This window comes from Ips typographus, linkage group LG8 (genome assembly GCF_016097725.1).
Source record: "Ips typographus isolate SLU linkage group LG8, UJ_Ityp_2.0, whole genome shotgun sequence".
Lineage (NCBI taxonomy): Eukaryota > Metazoa > Arthropoda > Insecta > Coleoptera > Curculionidae > Ips > Ips typographus.
In genome coordinates this window covers 7135836-7161594 of record NC_138429.1, presented here as the reverse complement: position 1 = coordinate 7161594, position 25759 = coordinate 7135836, and the positions used below count along the sequence as shown (strand labels likewise).

The 25759-nt window shown below is 33.9% G+C and overlaps 3 protein-coding genes and 1 long non-coding RNA gene across 8 annotated transcripts in view; 2 read left to right on the top strand and 2 right to left on the bottom strand.

Moving 5' to 3' along the window:
• The window catches only part of mtgo (miles to go), a 40089-nt gene extending 34384 nt beyond the window's left edge, over positions 1-5705 (bottom strand). The window contains exons 1-2 of the mRNA XM_081984908.1: positions 5558-5705; positions 3475-4004 (exon numbers count right to left, since the gene is read on the bottom strand). Of these exons, the coding sequence (XP_081841034.1) occupies positions 3475-4000 (526 nt within the window). The 5' untranslated portion in view covers positions 4001-4004; positions 5558-5705. The remainder of the gene's footprint in view (positions 1-3474; positions 4005-5557) is intronic.
• A 144-nt stretch (positions 5706-5849) lies between these two features.
• LOC145732572 (alpha-tocopherol transfer protein-like) lies at positions 5850-8583 on the top strand. Its single transcript, XM_081984923.1, has 6 exons — positions 5850-6000; positions 7169-7465; positions 7523-7614; positions 7672-7822; positions 7882-8186; positions 8239-8583. The coding sequence occupies exons 2-6, from the start codon at positions 7369-7371 to the stop codon at positions 8431-8433; spliced, it is 840 nt and encodes a 279-aa protein (XP_081841049.1). The 5' UTR covers positions 5850-6000; positions 7169-7368; the 3' UTR covers positions 8434-8583.
• A 1557-nt stretch (positions 8584-10140) lies between these two features.
• LOC145732541 (adenylate cyclase type 3-like) lies at positions 10141-24773 on the top strand. 5 transcript variants are annotated; one of them, XM_081984869.1, is made up of 18 exons: positions 10141-10381; positions 11593-11852; positions 13337-13687; positions 15149-15298; positions 17068-17183; positions 17245-17356; positions 18264-18391; positions 18445-18603; positions 19313-19556; positions 19609-19856; positions 19923-20013; positions 21643-21741; positions 21793-22043; positions 22097-22175; positions 22227-22535; positions 23645-23743; positions 23793-24041; positions 24093-24773. In XM_081984869.1, exons 2-18 carry the CDS (start codon positions 11619-11621, stop codon positions 24450-24452), a joined length of 3279 nt encoding a protein of 1092 aa, XP_081840995.1. In that variant the 5' UTR covers positions 10141-10381; positions 11593-11618; the 3' UTR covers positions 24453-24773. The 5 variants fall into 5 exon arrangements, with proteins under 5 accessions (XP_081840995.1, XP_081840994.1, XP_081840997.1 ...); XM_081984868.1 differs by having other exon boundaries at positions 11573-11852; XM_081984871.1 differs by having other exon boundaries at positions 11547-11852.
• Positions 17474-18180, bottom strand: LOC145732542 (uncharacterized). Its single transcript, XR_014179026.1, has 4 exons — positions 18037-18180; positions 17893-17934; positions 17781-17840; positions 17474-17611 (listed from the first exon to the last, which is right to left on the bottom strand). It is a non-coding gene; the product is annotated as an uncharacterized LOC145732542 (long non-coding RNA).
• Positions 24774-25759: the final 986 nt, after the last annotated feature.

The following is a 25759-nucleotide window of genomic DNA, read 5'->3' as shown; positions in this document are numbered from 1 at the left end:
AAGTAGATTAATTCTGTGGCACTCCTCTTAAAATAAAATCTGAAATTTCAAGCGAAATAAGGCTTGTCGCACGTATTTACATTTGCATCAATAATCATAAAAAAATGAAGGAAAAACGGTCACATCACAAAAAGCCGACTGAACGCCATGACACGGACTTTAATGAGTGAAAGTAAACGTTTGAATGTATCTAATAGTACCAGTGTAACGATTTTAATTAGGTTATTGCGTTGTACGGGTCGTCGACACTAGGAGGCCCAAATAATTACACTGCTGGGTACCATCATCCACCAAACCCTCCGGTAAAACTTTAGCCCACTGTGTAGAAAATACAAAAAGGATCTGATGCAAGAGGGAAACGCTTTGTGCTTTTGTTTATCGACTGGCAATTGTTTTGCTTACTACTTAATTTACTTGATAGTGTTCCTTAGATAAAAGTAACCACGTTCTTAAGCGTTGCACGTACTGTCGAAACTGCTTTTGCCGCTCGCTTGAGTAACCGCCGATCAGTCAGACAATCAATTATTGCTCAATAACTGTTTGCAAATACTTTATTACTAAAAAATTGTCTATCACCTTCACTTTTCTGCTTGCAGCTCGTCATCACAAACTCCAAGCAAAAACATTATTTAAAATTACTTTCCATTGCTTAAATCGACAAAAAGTGAACGGCACCTTAATTCGCTCGGTATTATGCCAAGAAGCCAAGGTGATTGTGGTATTTTATTTCGATATCGAGTAAGAGCTATAAATCGTTTTTTTCTTTAAATTCCAGCTTGGTTCACGGGGTTTTAGTTACATTCAACTCCATCTCTGCATAATCGAGACTACAGTTAATAAACGAAATGTAGGAAATATCCAAATTACGTAAAAACGTTTTTTGTTGTTGCCCCATCCATTCAAAAATACTCAAATTCTAATGTTACTGCAAAATGCTTTTTTTGAATCAATAATGAAGAAAAGCTTAATCAATTTAACTGTGTTATTAAAATATTTAGAATGTTTCCGGACGCTGTATATTTTGTAATGTCCCAAGAGTTCTGAGAAGAAACGTAAACATCTGTGTAATAACATTCAAAAGAGCATCACGTTTGCGGTTTTTTAATAGTTAAAATTAAAATAAAAATATTTACACATCTAATAATAATTTCATGACTCAAAAGAATGTTAAATAATCCTGGTTAGCAGTAGCAGGCCGTGCCAAACATCGTTGCATGTGAATGTACGCCGATAGCGTTGTTTACAAGAAATAAATTCCATTTCTGATTGCTTTGCCCCTTCTTTTCGCATTAGTGACTTTTAATATTTCTGCAAAAAGAAGAAAAGCGGATCTACTATGTTAAGTAACATCTACTGTACATTCCACTTAAATCCGAGAGTAACCCGAAACCAAGTCTAAGATTACATACACATGCAAAATAGAGATGTGTTAAAGGTTTAATTAACCACCACAATGAGTAGAATTTTATCATGGTAAGTCCACATGGGCAGTACCTGCGGAAATCGAAAGACTGTTGATAGTTTGTAAGAAAAAGCAAGCTAAAAATAGCTTTTCTGGACCAATTACAGACTGCACATGTAGACTAAACATCAAACCTTCTCTCAAATTAGAACGAAACAAACTTAGTCTATCAAACCTTCAAACAAAAGAAACTCATTTGATTATGTTGTGATTAAAACAAGTCAGTTTTTCATAATGGACTGTCCCAAAACGACATTTGTTTCTCAAAACTCGTTAAAGTGTCATTACAAAACTGACATTATTGTTTAATTAATACGTCAGCCAATTGATTGAAGTTATTTCAATGAATTTGAAGAATTTTAGGCAGCAACTTTCCGTATTATAGAAACCTTTGGTCATCTATGTGTCCAGAACAAACGCAGTCAATAAATGGTTAACATAGGTATACTACCATTGTATTAATTATATTCCTAGAAAGTTGTGGTCATTTAGAAAGACTACCAATTGCGTCTAACGATGGCGCCTGCTAATGACGTGAAAAGGAAGTACACAGCAATTAGTGATAGTAGTAAACGTGGATATTGTCGATAGGAACCTACAGCTTTACAAAATGTGTAGGATTTAACCTTACGTAATCAGTGTGAAGTTACCGGATGTTGGTTATATCCAAAACTATTCCATAAAAAAAGCAAATACATGTTCGTTCATACGATGAGAATTCTCAAAGTCTTGGCTTCTGGATATTTGAGCTAACTTTGTTAATATTACTAATTTTGAATGATTGAGAACTAAATTCATTCTTAAGCCGTAATTTTTTGCACTAGAAAACTTACAATATGTATTAGCTAAATAAAAGGTAAATTGGTAGTTTACGTGTTAAAAGAGTCATATACAGTGGATAGTGTAAAGTTACCTCCTGACGTTTTAAAATGCAAGTTACAATTGATAGTTTAAACTAAAAAACAGTTATTTCTGTATGACATAATAGCTATTTATGTACCAAGGGCGTTAGAGAGAACATACTGTATGTTTCGGCCTGATGGACATTATACTCTCCCTAACGCCTGTGGTGCATACAATGTTTTATGTTTCACCTAATTCAGTAATTATTTACTGTTTCTGGCATTGAAAAGTAAAATATACCTTTTACCTGAATGTTGTGACTTTGATAGTCTTGTCAGTCAGTGAAAATGGCAAAAGCTGGACGAAATTTTCGAAAATATAAAAGAAAATGCAACAAAAGGTATCAAAAATGTATGGCATGGAGAATAAAAATGCCATTGCTAATATTAAAAAAGGTTTCAGGGCGTTATGATAACGCACGCCTATAATGTCCTCAGGTTGTTATGAACACTATAATCTACACCGTTTCGAAGGTATTATTTGTTCATAATGTATAGGTGAAACATAAAAATTATAAAGTCAATCAAAGATAATATTTCAGTGATGTCAAAAGTACGACTAACGCTATACAACTTTCTGTTTTACATTTCTTATGCAACCACACATACAAAAGTGGCAGAAAATGCTACTTTACCTTAAAATCGTACCCAAAATGTTATTATCATTTTAAGCCTCAGAAGTAAAACTTATAAAACGTGAGTACAGTAACTTAGCGCCAAAAACAATAGCTAATTACAATTTTATGTGTAATAACTAACAATTGTTTCCTGTTTATGGCTATAAACAGAATGATTAACACAATGCACACTCAATAATGATTGCAACAACGTTAATCATTTGCAAACACAGATATTTATTTGTATTTGTACTTATAAGTCACATGGTCCTGATAGTACAGAATGTTTCTTATAGACGTTTTCAAAGAAATTGTTAAAAAACTGTAGGACTTATTGACTTTCAGCAAAAGTGTCGGTTATTTGGGAAAATAACCACATTTCTCTAAATGTCCAATTTCAAAGACTAAGAAGAGATAGAAAGAGACAACGCTCACTAAGCTAAACAGTAGCAGGCATGTATGGCACATATCTGTTCATAAAACTTGTTCTCACCTCTTAAAACCTCCACGCTTCCATCCCTCATCATTAAATTGACATTTACACCAGGATTTACATGAAAGTTTACAATGTACTGCTCCCGTTCGCGACCCTGAACGGCTCGCCCCGGATCGTAAGCTCCAGATCTTTGAGGTTCGAATCCGGGACCAAAGTAGAATTTTGCGGGTTGTTGATTGGTCGATCCGTCCACGCACTTGGAGGTTGCGCCCCCATTACGCCCATTAGCCAAACCGCCGCTGCACATTTCCGCACATTGCGGAGGCGGAAATGGACAATGATGGTGATGGATGAAATAGTGAACGGGTGGATTCTGGACGTTGTGAACGTGGATGAGATTCACCCCACTGAAGGGGTCCGAGTAGGTCTGCGCGGGGTGGAAATGGTGGGGATGGTCTCTTTTGAAAGGGCGTGGCTTGCGAGGAAATGAAACGGTAGAGCGTGGCGGAGTGGATGTGGAAGAGGGTGTTGTGGTGAAGGCCATGGGCGTAGACGCTTCGTCTTCTTCGTGAAATTTCACCATTTATCTGCAAAAAAATCATAGAATAACCTCAGGAATTTACTAGTTGTTTGAAAAACACGGTACTTAAGTAAAGTGAGTGGAAAGATCAACATTGCGACGAAGGACGGCGGTTGCAAAACAAAAATAACCGTCGACCGCCGGTTTTCGAAACAGGTTCTCGATCTAGTGGCAACGTACCCGGATCGGCGGCAACGTACTTTGCGCTAAAAAAATTATTCAAGAAGACCACCTCTAGGGTTGAAAATTCTACCAGTTTGTCGTCGACAAATAAGATGGGAGCGGCCGCGAATGATGTTGTCGACCCGAATCAAGTTACAATATTCAAATTAGCAATATCTGTCTGAATGTGTGGATAAATCGCTGTATGTATGAAACTTACACGCTGTACTGAATACAGTATAAAAAAAACTTGTTGCTATGGCTGAACAGACCTCGGCGACGGATGGCGTCGCGATGCCCGCAGCATCTGGAGCTGAAACTTAGTTTCTGTTGCTAAGGGAAAATTTACTGAAAACTGGAGGATAAAAATCTATTAAGTCTTCAGTTTAAATTTGCATACTCAATGAGCCATTTTTGTATGTATCTCATTTACATACCCAGTTTTATAGATAGACACAAGTTTTTTTATAGCACCACCTTTACACTGACATTGGTAGAGGTGTTCGACAAAACATAATTTTAGTAAATACATACTAACCATGACACATTATAGATGATAACTGCAATCATGTAAATGTTGGTAAATAAAACAATCAACTAAATTACATTCTATTGAGCAGGTCATCTGTACCTAATGCAGATGAACCAAACACCTATTGGTTATCTGGAAACAAAATAGGAAGTTGCTCAGTTTTAGTAATGTGAAGCATTTTATTACTAATAACATTCTACTGCTGAGATTTGAATAGGGTTGATAATCAGATTGCTGATTCACATTCATTGCAAATTGAGGTTGGTGCAAACAAACTACTAGATAGTTATCAACCCTCATAAACTTTTTTTTTTAATTTAACCATCCTCCTACACTGTAGATTTAACTTCTACTAATTAATTAAAATTTAAGATCAGCGTTTAATAGTGATATATTAATAATTAAGTTAGTTTCACCTATGTAAGAACTGAAGATAACATTGTGTATATTAGTTCAGAGATGCAGATAAGCCCCAAACTAGCAAAGTCAATTTGTGCTGTAGTTATCATACTGTACCTTGCTAGGTTGTAATAGTAAATACATTATACATCCTTAGTAGAATAGAACTTTAAAGATCTTGAACTACCTAATAGGGTAACTTTTTCTTCTTAAAACTCTGAGAATTAAAATGCATATAATTAATACAGAAAATAGGTGCAAAAGACTAAAAGCTAAGAAAAGAAAAACAGTATTTTAAGCTTTAAAAATATTAAAAAACTTTTGTCGGCGTTAAAACATGATTGACGCCCACACACCGTATCAGTATGTTGCAGTTTTTCCAGCGTTTTCTAAAATAACACATCTTAACCGATTAATGCACAAATAAATCGGAATTGAATCAGCTTAAATTCCTCACAAATACTTACCAAACTTCGTAGAAAACGCAGTTGTATTCGAAAAATTCACTCACTTAGGGCTACCGGCCCCCTTCACACTGCATCTACCATGTTTATTGATTTTTGTTTACGTCGGGTTTGGTTAGAAAATGGAAATGTCAAAGTTAAAGGTGTAGGAAGTAGATCAGTTGCTCTCTCTGTTTTTGCGCTTTGACTTGTATGAGATAGAAGAACATAGCAAGTCCGAAACTCAAACTTCAAGTATGTCAAATAAATTTAATTGACTGATTGAATTTTGATGTTCGACAGTTACACCATCTGCCAGTGCACGGTAGAATTGGATTTTTATTAATTGATTACCTTATTCCGGAGAACCAGTTTAATACTCGCTACAAAAAACGATCAATAAAATAACTAAAACCAGTTAGAAAAGCCTGGTTTATACAAGCGATCATAGAGACCGGCATGGAATGGTAAATGTGTTTGAAGCTAGCATTTTTACAGCGCCCCCTATAAACAAATATGCAGATATAACATTTCAATATGGCTTCAGATTATAATTAGCATCAATTAATTATTTCTCAGATTATATTAAATTAAGACAAATAATTAATGGTCGTACTAATGCGATTTTATATCTGTACATTGTTTTACTATAAGCGAGGTGCTGTACAGGATCTTTTAGAATTTTATGACGTACTTATTCTACATTTAAGTAGAAAATTGTTTTAAAAAATACAGTATAATTATACAAACGTTTAAGAAAATGTTGTTACTTAATTTTTAATTATTTTAATTTTTCTTAATTGCATTGGGTTTAGGCAGGAATTAAAATGGTTTGCATTATTTAATGGAAACTATAAGAAAGCTTTTTTTGTTCTCTAAAAACATATACAGTGTGGTCTAAATTGATGATGCATGTATGGGGATATCCGTTATCGTAAGAGATACAGGATCGGTTAAATGGGAAAAGTTTTAGGGAATTCAATGCCAAATTCATACCCCGTTTTGAAATTAGATTATCATTTGCCGTTTTCCGGGAAATTGGGAAAACGTGAAACACTGCATTTTTAACTTTGCCTTATAGGTCCTTAACGAAGATAAAAATGTTTTTGAAAATGTTACCTTATTAGAGCACTTTTTGACGTAGAATACGATGGTGTAATTAGAAATTTTTTATCGGCACTTGTTTCGAAGTTATGCATGACTACTTTGGAAAAGATGGCGCCCATAAGATTTTCCAAAATAGTCATGCATCTTCGAAACAAGTGCCGATAAAAAATTTCTAATTACACCATCATATTCTACATCAAAAAGTGCCCTAATAAGGTAACATTTTCAAAAACATTTATATACAAAATTCGTTAAGGACCTATAAGGCAAAGTTAAAAATGCAGTGTTTCACGTTTTTCCAATTTCCCGGAAAACGGCAAATGATAATCTAATTTCAAAACCGGGTATTTGGCCGGTAATTTGGCATTGAATTCTCTTTGCATATGCACAGAACAAGCTTTTGAAGAACTAAAATTGCATGGTTTTATTGAACCTTTTTTTGGATTCTTGATAAGTTAGGTATTGATTACATCACTGTCTTTAACTTGCTTATTATTGATATATTTTAACTAAGACACTTCGTTTTAGGGAAAACCACCACATTCCGAACGACCTACATTTCCAAGGGTTTTGCGAGAGTTTGCGCTCTAGTACAAGTCTGGAAAATTCGATTTTCTAAAACTCAGAAAATGTTTACCTCTCAAATCAAGGTTAAGTGTCTTAAAGAAAAATACTAGTGTAGTGTGACAGTGTTGTACAAGTGGCAATTAAGACCGCATATACAAGGGATGGATCTTGAATGGCGTTTGCGAGCGGAAAATGAGCTTAATGAAACAACAGAGAAATATGAAACTGAAATGGAAGCGATGCGTGATTTAGTTTTAAGTATTTTACTCACATTTTTTGCTGAATTATGGATTTTAATAAAATAAGTTTTTTCAGAGGATCCCAACCTTTCAGTGCCTAACAATCATGAATTTCTAACTCGTTTTCTGCGGGCTAGGAAATTCAATAGTCTAAAAGCATTTCAAATGGTTTGTGGACTAACCAGTATCATTAACCTTCACCAAATTGTCTTCTTTTTTTCACAGATGCAAAGGTACTACTTAATGAAGCTAAAATGTCCGGAACTATTCGCCTGTCCTTTACCATCTGAATGTGGTAGTACCTTTAATTTGCAGGCTCAATGTATGCTTCAACACAGAGACCAATGGGGACGCAGGGTTTATGTTATTCGAGTAGGTGCGTACCCCATTACCATCATAATATGTTTAAATTAAATAAGTAATTAAAACTTTCAGATAGTTTTGATTCTTCAAAAGTCACGATAGAAGACATTTTCAAAACTAACATATTAGCTTTGGAGCAAATAGTACGAGAGCCTGAGACTCAAATAGCTGGAGTGGTGGTTGTTTTGGATATGGCTGGTCTGTCTTTGCATCATGCCAAATTTTTCACCCCCTACTATGCTAAGAAAATGGTGGAGTTAGTACAAGAAACATTCCCTTTACGCTTCAAAGGTTTTCATGTCGTCAATGAGCCCTTTTATTTTGATGCTGTGATGACTGTGCTCAAGCCTTTTCTTAAGGATAAAATCAAAAAACGGGTAAGCTTACTAATATTGTTTTTAACTTTGCTCAATTAAATTACTGATGCAGATCTATTTACATGGAAATGACATTGACGCTCTGCATGCCTTGGTTTCTAATGATATCCTACCTTCAGAGTATGGAGGGGAAGCAGGACCATTTGATAACAGGGGATGGTACATGAAGCTGTTGGCTGAAGAAGACTATTTTAAAAATTTAGAAATGTACGGATATAAGACTACAGAAGCCGGAAATGGTGGATAGACAAGTTTATTTTAAGCTTTGTTACGCTTTTAGTGTTAAAAAAAGAAGAGCTTAAATATATAATTGGTCAAAGCTGCACCATTAATGCATTAAAGTTATTAGTATTATGTTTTGTTGTTGATATATTGTCTAATAAAATGTTTATTTGGTGAGTGCCCTAGATTTAACCGTACCCACGAGCATTGCCTCTATAATCAATGTGAAGTATTACAAAAGTTCAATCAAGAAAATAAAAATCAACAGTTGTAGTTCCTAATTGATATACAAGTGTAATCACACTATTCAAAACAATTTTTGCTTTAACGTCAAAATTTTAGTATATAAATGGGAAATGCTATATTATTTAGGAGTTCTAGGACTTCCAATAGGTAGGTAATAAATTATTTGCACCGATTTGGATCATAATATATTGTGGTAATTTGAAAGGCCATAGCAATATTACCAAAAACCTATAAATATACACGTCTCAATTTATTCAAACTAAACATCTATATAATTTAGCCAAACAGATCTTTTATACAAGATAAACAGTCGATAGACGGTTGGAAAAACCTTAAAATGACGTCGTAAAACTTTTTTTATTAACTCGTAAATTACTCACGTATTGTGTAAAATGTGCGTTAAAAAAGGTTCTAAAATAAATATTGCCCTAACTATCATAATGACATCTTTACTTTTCAACCAATTTACGATATTAATGGAGGAGACAATAAAACTCCTTATTGATCCATGTAATAACAGTTCCACGATATATTTTTCAGTAATATGAAACATAGACGGCAATCTGATGCCGTCCATTATGGTGTTACGCCCAAAGCTTATTACGTGACTACATCGGTAAAATCAACACTTTGGTTAATTAAATTGAAATATGAGCATTTTCAATGTTCGTGTAAAAAGAAGGAAAAAATTCTAAATTAAGAAAATACTAAAAATTAGTAATTGTATGTAACTAACTATAGTTAAGCTAACCTGATTCTTAAAACGAATTCTATACCCAAATAAATAATGAAAGAAGTATACAAAAATTAAAGATTTATTGTAATATGACAAAACAAATTTCATTAGCTATCACGTCACATGATGAATGTTAAAATAGGTCAATTAGCATTTAATTTATTTCACAAATGTGACGTGTAAGCAAAGAATTGTTTATATAACTGTTTCACTTTATAGAAAATCCCTAATCTGACTTGATCCCCAACAATCTGACAATAAACAGAAACCTTTTTGCAATGGAAGAAACTATGTGACATTTATCAGAAACTATCTGGCTACGCCAGAACTTATCTAGCATTGTCAGAAATTCAGAAATGCCATTAATTTGACAAAACTGTCCAGTAATCCTAGAGTCTTGTGGAACTTAATTTAAGAAACGTCGGAGACAGGAGACTAGACAGTCTGTGACGTTAAGCCGTTATCCAAACCTTGACCAGGGTCAATGTAAACAGAAATTAGCATTGTAACTAATTATAAATCCACCCTTGAACAACACGCAACCCTATTTTTACACGGTTAATTATTAGTCCCCATAGGTCGGTCTATATAGACTACTACAAATTACTTTCCAAGACAAATAAGCTCCCAACGGAGGTAATCCTTTCATTTTAGTGCGATTGCTAGCGGGATTTCGAAAACCAGAAATCCCAAAGTGCATGCGCCGCGCCCCCTTGTCGGGTCTCCAAATTTGCTCCGGGAGCCGTGGCAGTGAGCTTAGTCCGGTCACCGGAATCGTAACGTGCTCCCCCAAAACCCACCCCGGTCAGACGAACGCCCCCCCGGAATCGATGCGCCCCAGTGATACCGATTCACGCGAACTTGATTCTTGCCCCCCAAATTTTTAATGAACGCGTTTGGAGTGTACGTTTTATTTTTCAAAGTCGCTATTAAAGTTTTAAGGGTCGTTTCAGGGGGTTGCAAACCAATAAAGTCCGCACATGTTGTTTAGGTAAATATTTGGTTTTCTACCCTAAAGAGCTGTAAGAAAAACGCATCAAGCAGGAAGAAAGAAAATACATGTCGTGGGTATATTGAGGAGGGGTAGTTTGGATAGCCACGTGTTAATGTTTAGGGAGGGCTATTTATAAATAATATACCTTTATGAATGAGGGACATTACTTTCCTTTTAGCTCTCTGAATATTTAATATCCCATTAAATATGTATGGTTTTATTCTGTTTGAGACCTATTAATAGATTAAAAGTACACGAAGCCAGTAGAATTTATTAGTGTAAATAATAATATAATAAATTTTTTTAGTATGTTTTTACATAATCTGGGTTATTCGGATTGGTGTCAATATACTGCTGCAATCCTACAACTTCAATTGATTTGTATAAAATAAATTTTCATAATCTGAGAAGCTTTGGTGGCTTTCTTTTTAAGTTTAGAAAAAACTCAATTAATTGCAGATTTTTGCATAATTTGAACTTATGCTTAACACAATACTAACTTGTTTATTTAAAATGGAACATCCTGTATATTATTATATTATTGAATACTCCTATCGATTTCAAACATTTTTCATGTCTTAACCTGTATCTATCTCCAACAGATTTCGAGATATTGATATTGAAAAAATGACATTTTCAAATTTTGGAGTGTGATTTTGGAACTAAACAACTTGCATATTCTTTTCTTAACTTTTTGAGTTACCTCACTTGGTCAAAAACCGTTAACTGATTCAAAAATATATAGGGTTTTACATATGTAATTTTTCACATAATTATAAACAATCATTCTGTGGTTACAGGGTTTCTTTATGAAAGAATCTGCTGTCAAAATGGACATATGTCCTGTATTACATTTGCTCATTCGAAAGACATATTTTTTCTCATTTCAAATATGTATAATTTATTGAGGTTATGTTGGTTATTTTTCGAAAAATATAGGTTTTTAATAACTTTTGTATTATTTTTTTTCTATATTCTTAACGCATCAAACGTTGATTTTTATTGTTTTTTAATTGTCAATAACAATAAGTTTTATTTGTAAATGTCCATTTATTTGAATATCTCAAAACGTATATTAATACACGCATTATTCGATATTGTAGATTTTCTAATAACAATTAAAAGTGATTCAGATCAGATCAATAAAAAAATCATTTTTAAGCATTATAACAATGTTGGCCTTGCCAGACTGACCTCCTCTTTTAAAGTAAAGCACAAGATTGTCGATAAGACGATGAGACCCATTGCAACTCTAAAAATGGGCGATAACGATAAGGAAAATGACATTACTAAGGACAATAACAATCAACCGTCTTCCGGGAAAATGAAGGAAACTTGTTTTATTTTCAATACGTTTTCCGACCAATCTTTGGAATCGCTCTACCAGAGTTTCAGCGTCAAACAGAAGAAAGCTGGTTTGGAATGCTTCGTAGTCACCTCGTTTTTGTTTGATCTTTACACGTTAGCGGTAAGTAAATTTATCTATATCACAGAAGTTAAAAATGTTTTAAAAAACGCATTGTTCTAACTCCAACGCAACTAACTGAAGTAGCAAAAACTGGTTTCTGCTTAATTCTTAACTAAATTTGCTTCTGTAATTAATGCGGCTCACCTAGTTTACATATCTGCCAACTGCACATGTTAATTATAGTTGTTAATCATCTGTTTTAATTAACTACAAATCGATGTATTAGATTCACATTAATCAACATTCCCTGGTAATGGATTTAGTTCAACTTAATACCGTCGGGTTAGGTTAGGTAACAAATTTTAATTAATAACTACCTAGTTAGTAATAGATTGAAAAGGGAGGAGAATTTCTTAATAATACTTTTAATGATATTGTGCATCTGGAAAAAAGACTTTTCTGAAAACAGTTCAATCAAACTGAATTCACACTGTATACGAAATGGTTTCCTGTTTGAAATGGGAACGTGCCAGAATTACTTAAAATCGAAGTGCAAAAGCTATTGGCAGGTGAGGTTTTCCGGCAGATTTTCCAGTTGAATAAAGTTTCAGCGTCTTCAATAATCAATATCAAATCCTCGTCCTTAACCACACAAGAACAATTTTCAAAAGTATTTTTCTAGTTATTGGAATTGTTAAAGCAATAATTATAAACTGTAAAGGAGAAAATGAAGACAAAAATCCCCGTTCTCATCCTTATTCAGCTGAATTAATAAGCACATTCCTAACTACAGCAGGAGTCTCATTGAAAATGTCTACTAGACTGAGAGCGCCTTTAGAATTTATCAAACATCGAATAGAAGACGCTGGCTGCTGTATAGATTAAGCGAAATTATAGGATTTACGTTAATAACCCTTCGCTCGAAGGTCTATTGTGTCTTTAAGTGAATTTCCTGGAATAATTGGGGACATTTCACCTCTTTGAAAGTGAATATATCAGCACTCAACAACTTTACGAAACTCGTTTGCTAAATAAGATAGTTTATTTTCAATTACAGGTTGCTTCAAAAGTTTAACCGTCTTTGTCATGCCTGTTCGATCTAGTTAATGAACGGTATGAAAGTTTCTTCAACTTGCTTAGCCAAAGTTGAAGAGGGCAAATGCAGACTAACCGTGAATGCTTGTGGAAAGTTTTGTTTAGAGCACAACAAGAAAGTTCAATTGAATTCAAATTGCATTTCAAAAACAGAGGAAATTAAAAAGTTTGTGGTACTAGCCTGAAGGAGAGTAGTCTAGAAGACAAAAAGAGTGACAGATTATGATAAGTCAGTTAGCTTAAAAAGGAAATTGAACAATTTTATTTAGAAAATTTATTAGTAATAATAGTGATTTTACTAAGTTTCCAAATCTACAATAAACATCATGCAGATAATCAAAATCAATGAAAAACATTGATTTGTCTTGGAGATATTGAACAGTGTTTTGTTAGAACAATGTCATTTTCAACAATTTTTCTATAAAATTTCGATCTACTTTTTGTTTCAGGTGCCATGTGGATGTCTCAAAATCAACCAACTTTTTATTTACGTTTGTCTGTTCCTCAACTTTGTCATTTTACTGATTACCAGGTTGGGCATCTCGGGTAGAAAACAAGACCTGGTTATGCCATACTTGAGCTATGCCGTCACTTTAGTCCAAGTGCTGGGAGTAATCTACACCAAAAGAAGGCTCGGTCCCACCGATTTGCTAGGATGGGTACTGCTTTTTGATTACCTCATCTACGTCACTTTGCCGTTAAGATTGAGGTACTGCGTACTACTCAGTTTGGTCACGTGCGTTTCGTACACTGTGGCCCAAGTATGGTTAAAGGACACTTACTTTAACGTTCTGCCATTGGTAAGTGTATGTTAGTTTGATTTTTTTTCTGAATTTCTCTGTATTGCAACAGGACCGACTCCATATTGAAACTTTTTTTTATTGTTTGTTTTGATCAGTTTAATTTAGCTTTAGCTAATTAAAATAAATTTTAATGAGAAATCAAGGCAAATTTCATGCAGCGGTAGCAGAAAGAAAGCTTTTTAATTGCCTGAAATTGATTTTAATTAACAACTCGTTAAGGTTTAAGGATAGAAAGTCTCGTGTTTGCAATAAATCCACTGAAAAATAAATTTTCCTTGCTCTAAAACCCAGACCGATTTAAATTGCATATAACTTCCAGGCAGGTGAATATCTACAGATACACCTTTTCTTTGGCTTAAGGTGGTTTTTTTTATATAAAAAAAAGATACAAATCGTGCTATCTTCGATCAGTTTTCGGGGAACACGGCTTTGAATTATTCATTCGTCTCACATAAGGCAAGATATCATTATTAAAGTGGGATATACCCTCCGATTGATGGTTATAAATGGCTGAATTTAGGAGAAGGGTCGCTGCTTGGCTTTTAAGCCCACCTCAGAGAGTAAATATTAAAGGTTACTTTACCGATCAAGGTGCGGCCTTAGGTGACAAATTAGGTAAGAATCGAAATTAGACCCCATATAAGGTCAATCAGGGAATCGAATACTGCTAGCATTTTGTAGATATAATATTATTTTGTCATTATAGAGTTTTAAGTGTATGTTAATAACAATGTTTAAATTAAACTCAGTTTGATAGAAATTACAAAGAGAGATCACACTAAAGTTCATATTAAACTTACAAGAGCGTCGAGTTTCCTAGTAAACTGGCTTCAAAGTGACAATAATTAATTTTAACGGCAAAATTTATTAAGTTTATTGCAAAACTCGTAGCCCTCATCACGCTGTTATTCACCTTAATAAGTGCAATATTGAGTGTTTTGGTGAGAGGATGTTATGTACTGAATAATTAAGTTTTAATCATTTTCTTGTCTGAATTGTTAGTCTTTAGAGCCCTCAAGTAAAAAATATATTAGCAGTAAAACTTAAATTTTGACCTCTTTTTTAACTTTCTTATTTTTGATCAAAAAATCAGACATCATGTAGGATGCTCTAAATTTGAGTTACATATTGAACTTAAAGCATTATTTTTCCATCCAAATCAAAAATAGGGGAGTAGTCAAAATCACCCTTGTACCTTGTACATGGGCCGAAAAAGAAACTACAGTATTGATCGAATAAAGAAAATCCATTTCACTAGCTATCCATCGACATATAAACGTCTATAACATGTAGACTAATAAGGGGATTCAAACAACACGGTATTTTGTAGCAAGAAAGGAAAAATATTTTGTTATTTCTTAAGATTAGTTAATTTTAAAGACAAATTTAACTTCTGCTATTTGAATGTGACAGAATTGATGATAAATAGCACAGTCTAAATAACACTTCTTGTTACAGTATATTGCTAATTCAGTGTTGCTGGCCACAACAAACATTTTAGGGCTAACGTCGTACTTGGTTGAAGATGAACAGCAGAGAAGAGCCTTTCTGGAAACGAGACAGTCTTTAGAAGTTAAAATGGTGATTGAAGAACAGAGCGCTGAGCAGGTAAGATTTTATCAATAACTGTCACCCTTAAAAATTGTCGTGTATTGAATAATTAAACGAGAAGAAGAAAATCGATAAAATAAATAGATGGCGTCCCCTAACGTATTCTTATTCGATATCATGCGTCATTCCTTGGACTCCCTCGTCGTCAATTATGGTTAACACGCAACAAAATCCCCCTTCCTATTTCCGAAACCGAATTTACCAGCGTTATAACGAAGGGCCGGTAAATTTGTCAACGGCAGGCTTCGGCTGCCCTTTCGAATCGCAGAATTAATTTCATTAAATGAAATTGGGTTATGCCAGAAACCGAAGAAGCCGCCTTTTATTGTTCAGAGAGCAGGTTTATTTTCTTCGGTTAATTTTGTCTCTTGGAAATTCAATTTGCTAGTAAACCAAGAGAAGGTTAAAAAATACAATTTGTTTACTCTAACAATACCAGACAAAGAAAAGTTTTCAGAAAACCTTAGCAAATACTCACTATTTTGAGTAACTGGTAACTTGAATTTATGCGACATTTTCAGTTCTCAGTTTAAAATGTCTTATCTAGAGTCATTCATGGTGTAAAATCTAAGTTTGAGTGTTAATGGCGGTTTCGATTGTTAAGTTCAGTGCAAAACTAAGATATCTGTATCCTGCTCTATCCAATGTCATTGAAACAGTAACGCGAATCGAGACAAGATGACACTGTCAAACCTTGGAGATAGCAATATTATGGATGTACTAACTGACTTCTGTCCATTTATCTTTCTTGTGTACAAGGTCATGGGAGATGCCTACCTTTTTGAATGAAGATCGTTTGTTGTCCTTGTCTGAGGCTCAAATTTGTCAAAAAACTTAATATATTATCGTTTGACAGATGTTTACTTAAATTCGAACTGTGTCTTTTAGAAGCATTATTTTTTAATTCTGAAAAAATTATTAAAAAAAGTGGTTTTCATTTAAAAACTGCCAATTTATGACTCTCTATACAGAATTATGTCTAGCACTATTTAAGCTGATTGAAAGCTCCAACAGTTCCACCAAGAAATTGTGATGGCAATATCACTGTCAAATAACAAACTTTGATTGAAAATGTCATTATCATCCTTATCATACAAAATTTACATAACATCACTATAATAGCATTAAGATAGGCACGAACATTCCTCTCCATTTTTGTATTACTTCTCATTCCAATTTCTATTTTCTTTTAATTTTTAGCTAGCCTTCGTTACTGATTGTTTCCAAATCTGTGATGTCATTTTTATTGTATTTGATTTTTCTTGGTGCTCCCGCTTAGCTAAATTTCTACCGTTCGAAATTGAGGGAAATTCAGTTAAATAGCAATTTCGAATCCATTTACATGAATCGATACCGGAGAAATATTCTGATCGAGTTTTGAGATGCCACCGCAAATTCCAAACATTACATGTGATTTTTTGACAGATAAATCTTCAATTACAGTCCTGATTCCGGCTTTGTTCCACCCAATAAACGAAATCCTATAAAACTACTTTTGGTGGTTTTATTATGTTGGCCAGAATGCTTTAATACGTTAACAAAAGCCTCGCTCAAATGAGAACTCTATGAATTTGTCATTGGCAGCCTTTTTATCTTTCAACAAACCACAACAATAATTGGATTTTAATGAAAAAGCTTATAAAAGATTCCGGGTAATATTAGTTGCAATTTTTTGCGTGTTTGGAATTTCGATTTGTTCAGGGGCGGACTATTACTACTATGATTGTCGAATTAGTTACTTTATGAATAAATTGTAACAATTTTAGGAAAGACTTCTGTTATCCGTTTTGCCAGAACACGTGGCCGTACAGATGCGTCAAGATTTGGACAGCGCAGACAGTCAGTTCAAAAAGATTTACATGAGCCGTCACGAGAACGTTAGGTAAACAATTACAGGACCCTTTTTTTAAGTCCTTAAGGGACTATTCAATTTCCAATTTCAGCATCCTGTATGCCGACATTGTGGGTTTTACGGCCATTTCCTCGACTTATTCAGCGCAGGAGTTGGTAAAAATGCTTAATGAATTGTTTGCCCGATTTGACAAACTTGCTGAGGTAAGTGCTGTTTACGATTTTCCATAAAAAATTTATATCAATTAGAATTTAAGTAGGTATTAAAATATCGTCAAAACTGTTTTGGGACCTGGAATTTTTGGACAAAAACTACATGTGTTTGGTAGTAACGTATTATATTATGCAAATTAATTCTTGGTTGCTATAACATTTAAAACTGTTTTAGTTCTGAGCTATAATTGTTTTGAGATCAAACTTTGATTTCGTTGGTTGTTGAAAGCTTCTTGTTGGCCATCACTGAAATAGTGAACCAGTGTTATGCCAAATAACATATTTTGTACAGTATATTAAATAACCACCAAACATTTCCAACATTTTCCAAACAATTCAAACTAGAAATGCCATTTTCTCCAGTTTTCACAAACTGGATAACCAAAATATCTGGTATAAATCTAAAATAACATACTTTGCCTGGTTTTCCTTTTTCATTTCTACATCATCCACGTGTTCCAGATCTCCAGGTGTGCTATAAAAAAACTTTTCAAAGATTATCGTCTAATTGGATGAATTTAACTTACGTTTCTCCAGGTGGCTCCGTGTCTTCCATAGGGATTAAGTCGCTAAAAAAGTTTGAATCGTTCAATAAAAACCTTCCTTTCAAGAGGATAAAACTTGAAAAGGACCAAATTGAATCCTTGTCAAGATAAAAAAATTGAACTTACAATAAAGATCGAAATTTCATACTTCTGGTTTCTAGAAGAAGTACGGACACCATCAAGAACATGACCAAACTTTTTTTTGAACTCATGTTTAAAGACATTTTCCACAGTTACTGTTCATTTTTTCCTAAAACATTCCCTTTTTATCACAAAATTTCACAAGTTTACTGCTAATTAGTTTCTATTGTTTCTGAAATTAATGGGAAAATTATAAATTGTTTTTTTTACAGAAATATCACCAATTGAGAATTAAAATCCTGGGTGACTGTTACTATTGTATCAGCGGAGCCCCCGTTGAACGACCTGATCATGCGGTACTTTGTGTGCACATGGGGCTTTCGATGGTTAAAGCCATCAAGTACGTTCTCATTTTTTTTGATAGACAATTTCTGGTTTAAACCTGTTTTGTAGGTATGTACAGCAAACCGCAAACTCTCCAGTTGATATGAGAGTGGGAATTCATACAGGAGCGGTACTAGCAGGGGTTTTGGGACAACGCCAATGGCAGTTTGATGTTTACTCTAAAGACGTAGAATTAGCTAATAAAATGGAAAGTAGTGGAATGGCTGGGTAAGATTTTCTTTAAAAATATCTGGTTATCACCAAATTTAAGTTTTATTAGGTTACTTTTGGTAAATTTTGGTTTTTGATTCAATATAAAATTATATAGTCAATAAAATATAATATACAATTGTTCAAATTAATACATAGTTATAACGTTTAATTCGAAATTGCTGCCAGTGAGTTATTACCGTAACTTATAATTGGATTAACAAGCAGATTCAGCTACAAATTAAATTATGGATACTGTAGCAGAAACGTTGTGGATCAGACAATGTAATTTCAATTTAAAATAAATTATTCAGTTATTATTTAGAAGCACTATAATTAGAATACAATGCATAATTAACTTTGTGTACGACATAAATGACTTTTTGCCTGTACAATACTTTACCTACGACCGTCAGTGTAAAAGTCCAGTAATAGTGTACGTAATGGCACTTTTTACGCCTGGAGAAAATTGTTTACGTTTTTTTTACTTGCTTTATCACAGTATGTTAGATAAAGGTCATTTGGTACATACAATTTTAAGTAAATGCCAATTTGTCTAGAATATCATCTGCAATAGTATACACATTAAATAATGTTACTGAAAGCATTGCTTCTTATACTATGTAAGTTGTAAAAACAAGAGTTTACACTTGGTTGTACGTGTTCTAAGTGGGTAAAATGCTTCTTACATTACTAGATACGTAATATACTATTACACACTTTCCAGGAGAGTCCATATATCGGCTACTACTCTGTCCTACCTGAATGGAGAATTTGAAGTAGAACCAGCCTACGGAGAAAAAAGAGACGAAGCCCTTAGAATAGCAGGTTTAAAAACGTACTTTATCGCTAAAGTGCTTAAACCCTTTGAATCATCGGACAAACTTCAAAATGGTGACACCAACAATGTGGTGCGCGATGGAGGCAGTTGCGTTATATCCGAAATGAAAATCATCATAGACGAGAAAAACGTAATTTTAAGCTTTTTTGCTCGTTTTTAAAGTAATTTGCACATACATTTAGGGCTTGGAACCGGTTAGATCTAGAGAAGACTCGGCCGAGTTTAAATCGAGGCTTCGCAAAGAGTTGGTGAGCAGAGATGGCCATAAGGAACTGGCCAAAAACACCAAATATTTTAGTCTGTGCTTCGTTGATCCGCAAAAAGAGAAATTGTACCATAGACACATTGAAAGCTCGTCTAGTTTTGTGTTGATGATGTTTATAGTTATTCGGTTAGCTTTAGCTATATGCGTTGGTATAGCACTTCCAAAGTAAGTTATGGTGATGGTAATTTGCCAAGATTTTAGTAAAAATATTTTCTTTTTTACGTTTTTCAGCGGCTTATCAATGGATCCAATTTATATAGTGGAAAGTCTGATATGTTTTTTGTTAGTTATTATGGCGATACTGGAAGAATATCCTGGAGCGGTAATACATAATTAACACACTGTAGATATTAACTCAACATAATTGTTCAGAGTGGCCCAATGATTTTTAGAACTTTAGAGAATATTTCTGAAGAATTTGGCATTTACAACACTTCATGTCAGTGTCGATTTAACTTTTGTACTAAATTTGAGTTTTACACCTTCAAAATCCATAAAGACTGAAACATTTTTTACAACCATGTACACTCAGAAACTATTATGAAAAAGATCATTGGAGCACCCTGTATATACTAGTATGGTCCAAACCAAGGTAAATAAAGTTTACGTCATTTTTCATTTTTTAGTTTCTAGACTGTTTTTAAGTAAACTGTTGACTGCTTTAAATATTCCATCTTTTTCTCACATCTGCTCTGGATCGATCAGATCAGTTATAAAGTGTAAATTCCTTAACTATCATAAAAAAATGCTTTACCTATAACTTTCCACTTAACTAACGAACTTGAACTTTGCCTTCATTCGAGCTGAAATTTGTACTGAATACTCCTCTGACTCTAGGCAAGCTAACAGTTGATGAAAAAAATTCAAATTAACGGTCAATAACGTCAATTCTGTTGGAAAATCGCATTTTTTCGAATTCCAACCCACTTTTTCACTCATTGGAGTTGAAATTTGTACTGAATACTTCTCTGACTCTAGGGAATCTACCAGTTGAAGAAAAAAATTCAAATTAACGGTCAATAACGTCAATTCTGTTGGATAATCGCGTTTCCCCGATTTCCAACCTTGTTTTTCACTCATTCGAGCTGAAATTTGTACTGAATACTCCTCTGACTCTAGGGAATCTACCAGTTGAAGAAAAAAATCAAATTAACGATCAAAAATTCAAATTAACGGTCAATAACGTCAATTCTGTTGGAAAATCGCATTTTCTCGAATTCCAACCCTGTTTTTCACTCATTTGAGCTGAAATTCTTACTGAATACTGCTCTGACTCTAGGCAAGCTACCAGTCAAAGAAAAAATTCAAATTAACGATCAAAAATTCAAATTAACGGTCAATAACGTCAATTCTGTTGGAAAATCGCATTTTCTCGAATTCCAACCCTGTTTTTCACTCATTCCAGCTGAAATTTGTACTGAATACTCCTCTGACTCTAGGGAATCTACAAGTTTAACTAACGAACCACAGAACAAAGTTATAAACGTAGCGTTTTAATTGGCGGATTGGCCTACTAAACAATATGTTTCCCATCTTTTTTTTTAAGACAAATTTTCTAGATGTTTGATAAGTGAAACTTTCTTTGATAATAAAGTACCTAAAGTAATAAAGTAATAAAATTTACCTTACCAATAAGGTAAATTAAAGTCAGTTTTACACACCTTAGTTAAACTTAACTAGAAGCATGTGTTTAACTAAACCGAGTACCGTTGCAAATACAGTACCGTGTACATTTAATAAAAAGATAGATGAGAAAAAAATACAATAAATATCTAAAAACTATTTATTTAAAGAAAAAGAAAAAAAAAACAAACAAAGATGAACAGTGGATTCTGAATTAATTATCTTAGACAATAATGTAAAACAACCAACTATCGTGGTTTGGACTATATTAATAATTCAAATTATTGGTACAATTTACACCAATACAACCAACCTAACTAATTTTTAGTCAAATTGTTGTAAGGCCTACAAGGAATCAATGGTTGTGCGAATGGTGCTGGCTACTTTATGCATTTTAATGCTGGCTGCTGTAAATAGTTTAGATACTGTAAGTGGTACTATTTAACCTCAATTTATTCTAACATAAATTGTATTTTAGGTGTCTTGTATTAAGAATTACCCAGGAGATTACTGTCACCTTAGAGACGACGTCGACAAAGTTTGCTTATATCCCTCATATTTTTCTTATTTTGGTGTACTGATTCTTATAGCTACAGTTCTTCCAGCATGTTTGCCTTATTTGTGGAAGACATTTCTTATGGTTTTGATTACAGTCGGGCAATGCTGCGTTCATTTTCTTGTTGTTAATTATTTATTTGAGTGCGGTGAAAATGGTTATGGAGTACCAAGGTGAGCTAGTTTCTATAACGGTTACCTTATTAACAAATGCAATTTTATTGTAGTGAGTATGCCAGAGGCAAATATACCCTCTCTGGGTTGTTAATAATGGCCACGTTGGCTCTAGCTTTTCTTGCACGTCATGTAAGTTTTCCTCTACTAAACTCACACTTTGTTGTACTGTAAACGTTGTAGATGGAGCAAGTGTTACGCGTGCTCTTCTTATGGAGGTGTGAAATTGAAGAGCAACGGTCCTGTGCTGAAGATTTGAAGAGACGTAATGAAGCGCTGGTTTATAATATCTTACCGTCCCACGTTGCCGCCCATTTCATGGGCGGCGGAGCACGTAACCATGATGAGTTGTACTCTCAAAGTTATGACGAAGTGGGCGTTTTATTCGCGTCCATGCCCAATTTTTCTGATTTTTATTCCGAGGAATCAGTAAACAATCAAGGACTCGAATGTTTGCGATTTTTGAATGAAGTTATTTCGGATTTTGATGCGGTAAGTTAAACTTGTTTGATTTATTTGTATCTAGAAATTGGTATTATTCTTCAAGCCGTCAAATTTGGGTCCTAACAGTTTTTGATAATTATGTAGCAACTGCAGTTGCTTTGTGACTGAAACAAACTAATTAAAAATAATCATTGAATTTACATCACATTTCACAGTCTTTGACCATTGGAGAACTCCTCTACAACTAAGCTATGTAATTTTTATTTATGCTAGTATCGTCTGCATACAGAAATGTAATCTCTTAAATCATCAAATAATTTATCAGGAAAGTATCGTTCTAAAGCATTAATAAATGAATGTTGATCAAGAGAAAAAGGTAATCAAGACAAAAGTCTGTAGAATGTGACTGAAAACCGCCATTGCCAGCTTCTCCTGTCACATTCTATCAAAACTTTTCTTGAAAACTCCGTCCCTGCTTTTAAGATTTGAGGACAATTAGACCATAGACATATTCAGTGAGATATGCACACGTTGTCTGCGTAGTAAAGACAGCTCAAATATTGGTTTGCCCAGCTGTCAAGTCACATGATCGAAGCTTGTCATCTTAAGTATGGGTCACGTGACACTTTCAATATTTTTATTTCAAAAATGTGTATTCTAAGTTTCAAGGTTAATTATATTAATTTTAAATTCTAAAAGTCACATGATTTTTTTTGGACTGTTACAATTGCCTTAGTCAGGTCACGTGGCTACTTTTGACATTTCTCTACTTAATTTTTTTAAGTTTTCAAAGTTTGCAATTTGAACAGAAAATCGAATTATTAAGGGTATACGTAACTGTTTTTCAGTTTTGCTAGTCGTGCCTGGCTGCTCAAAGTCACGTGATAAATTTAAATAATTTTTAATTAAAAATGTGTTCAATTTTAGATTTTACAGTTTAAATAATTGACAAGGAAATTTTCACGGTCAGGTGATCTTCCTGGACAGAACTCAATTCTGTCAGTCTCACAATTGTCTTAAACTTAAACTCTCTACAAATCTGATAAATTAAATCAAAGTTTGTTAGGCATTCATATTTATATAGTCAGTTTAACATTATTATTCATCAACAAAATCAATTCTCAAACTTAACACTAATTTTAGTGGCTTTTTTGCAGCTTTTGGAACTCCCACAATATCAGGACGTAATCAAAATTAAGACAATCGGCTCTACTTACATGGCAGCCAGCGGCCTAAACCCTAGCAGACAAATGAAGGTTTAACTAATCTAAAGTTAAAAATGGGTTTAATTTTAATTTTTTGTAGCCGGATGATCCAACCCAAGTTCGTTGGGCTCATTTATCTCTTTTGGTAGAGTTTGCGCTCGATTTAAAGAAAGCCTTGCAGAGCATCAACGAACAGTCGTTCAATCATTTCGTGCTTAAATTGGGCATCAACCATGGCCCCATAACCGCCGGGGTAATTGGAGCTCGGAAACCCCACTACGACATTTGGGGTAACACCGTTAACGTTGCATCGCGTATGGAGAGTACTGGAAAAGCTGGATGCATACAAGTTTGTGATTTTCAATTTTATTTCAATAATTTTAGTTATTAAAAAATTTAGGTTACTGAAGAGACATGTCAAATACTTCAAGCCTTCGACTACCAGTTTGAGCAGCGTGGACTGGTTGCAGTTAAAGGCAAAGGTCAACTGATGACCTACTACTTGATTGGCAGAACTGGTGGAAAAACCACTCCTCCAACAGCTCCAGTGTCTCCAAAGGCTATCACCATGGACACTGTTAATGAAGAAGAAGAGTCTCACGATAGTTTCACATCCAAATCTGATGAAAAAACTGTTATAGACTGTTCGGAAAAAGCTGACGACGAGGTTTTTGCTTTGGAAACTGAACCTTTACAAACTCAAGCTGAAAGCAAAGATTCGAACGAAGCTACTTTGCTGCTCAGCTCTTGTGACGGCTAGATTAGGAATGTCGACCAAACTGGAAATCATTTTAGAGGAGTTTTTAGTACAGTAGCACTCGAAGGCAATCATCTTTCATTATATCTAGGCGATAGACATATCATTCTTGCAGTTGGTTTAGTTTCGCACAAAATGATGCCAAAAGTTAGGGTCTACGAGGATTTGTAAAAGTAAAGGAATCGCTTCTTTTTATAGGTCCGCTCAACAAATAATTGGTTTTATACATCACTGAAATCTATTTTTTGTTAATAAAATCTCTCTGTTAGTGGTGTATCTCTAGCGTAAATAACGTTAGCTACATCAATAAAAGGTGTATAGATATGTTGTAGTTTTATTTCCCTGGAAAGAGAGAAGAAATCGTTTTTTGTATATCGTCAGATTAAGAGATTGCTTTTAGAATTCAATCATCTGAGAGTTCCGATAAAGTAGAAATTTCTCTGGGGACAACTTGGATGATTGAAACGAGATCACTTTAAAGAGGTGTTTAATTAACAATTTCCTTCACTTAATAGTAATACAGGTTAATCAAAAATTTATTTTGAAATGATATGAACTAGCTTTGTCTAACTTTCCTTCCTTGTCAGTTGAACGTGCAGCTGAAGTTTAGCTTCTCATTGATTTCTTTTAACTAATTTCTTTTCCTAAGCAGTGTCATCTGCAAAGCATCTTCCTCTGCTTATTAAGAACCTAATTATGGGTTTACTTGTTTATACAGGGTGGTCCAGTTTTAAATGTCAATAATTCACCAATCCATAGCCAATTAAAATTAAGTTGACATTTATTATGTCAAATTTCTGTTTAAAAAATCGTTTTTTTTGTCATAACTGTCAGACCGTTGGAGCAATATTGATCAAATGTGGAACAAGCACTTTATTACACGTTATTACGGTCAAAGACCCAAAACTAACCCAACCCAACTTAAAAATTGTCTTGGAAACGGAAAATTTACTTAAGAAGTTTAAAAAATATTATTGTAGTTTTCATAGTTTCCAGACAAACTAAAAGACTTTAGTTTTGAAAATTGAATTAGAAAAGATACAAATTTCAGAAGCTTAAAAATTGTGTTTGTAACCAGTTTTCATGCAAATCGAGAGACTTTAATACTAAAAATTGACTTGTAGACATAAAAACTACTTTTTCAAGAATTTATTATTACTGCAAATTCATACATTTAAACCTTAAAAATTTACTTGAACCCCAAAATGTGACTGAACTAATGAAAAGTGACATCAGAAGCTTAAAATTTGCATTTGAAGTAAGTTTTCATAATTTGAAGACAAATTTCAATATTTTAGTCTTGAAAATAG

Excerpts from the sequence above, each read along its gene's own strand:
- LOC145732572 (XM_081984923.1), top strand. The coding sequence starts at position 7,369 with ATGGATCTTGAATGGCGTTTGCGAGCGGAAAATGAGCTTAATGAAACA. Across the intron at positions 7,466-7,522 it reads GATGCGTGATTTAGTTTTAA|AGGATCCCAACCTTTCAGTG; the intron begins GTATTTTACTCA and ends AAGTTTTTTCAG. Across the intron at positions 7,823-7,881 it reads GGTTTATGTTATTCGAGTAG|ATAGTTTTGATTCTTCAAAA; the intron begins GTGCGTACCCCA and ends TAAAACTTTCAG.
- LOC145732541 (XM_081984868.1), top strand. Across the intron at positions 22,176-22,226 it reads TAGCTTTTCTTGCACGTCAT|ATGGAGCAAGTGTTACGCGT; the intron begins GTAAGTTTTCCT and ends TAAACGTTGTAG. Across the intron at positions 24,042-24,092 it reads GAAAAGCTGGATGCATACAA|GTTACTGAAGAGACATGTCA; the intron begins GTTTGTGATTTT and ends TAAAAAATTTAG.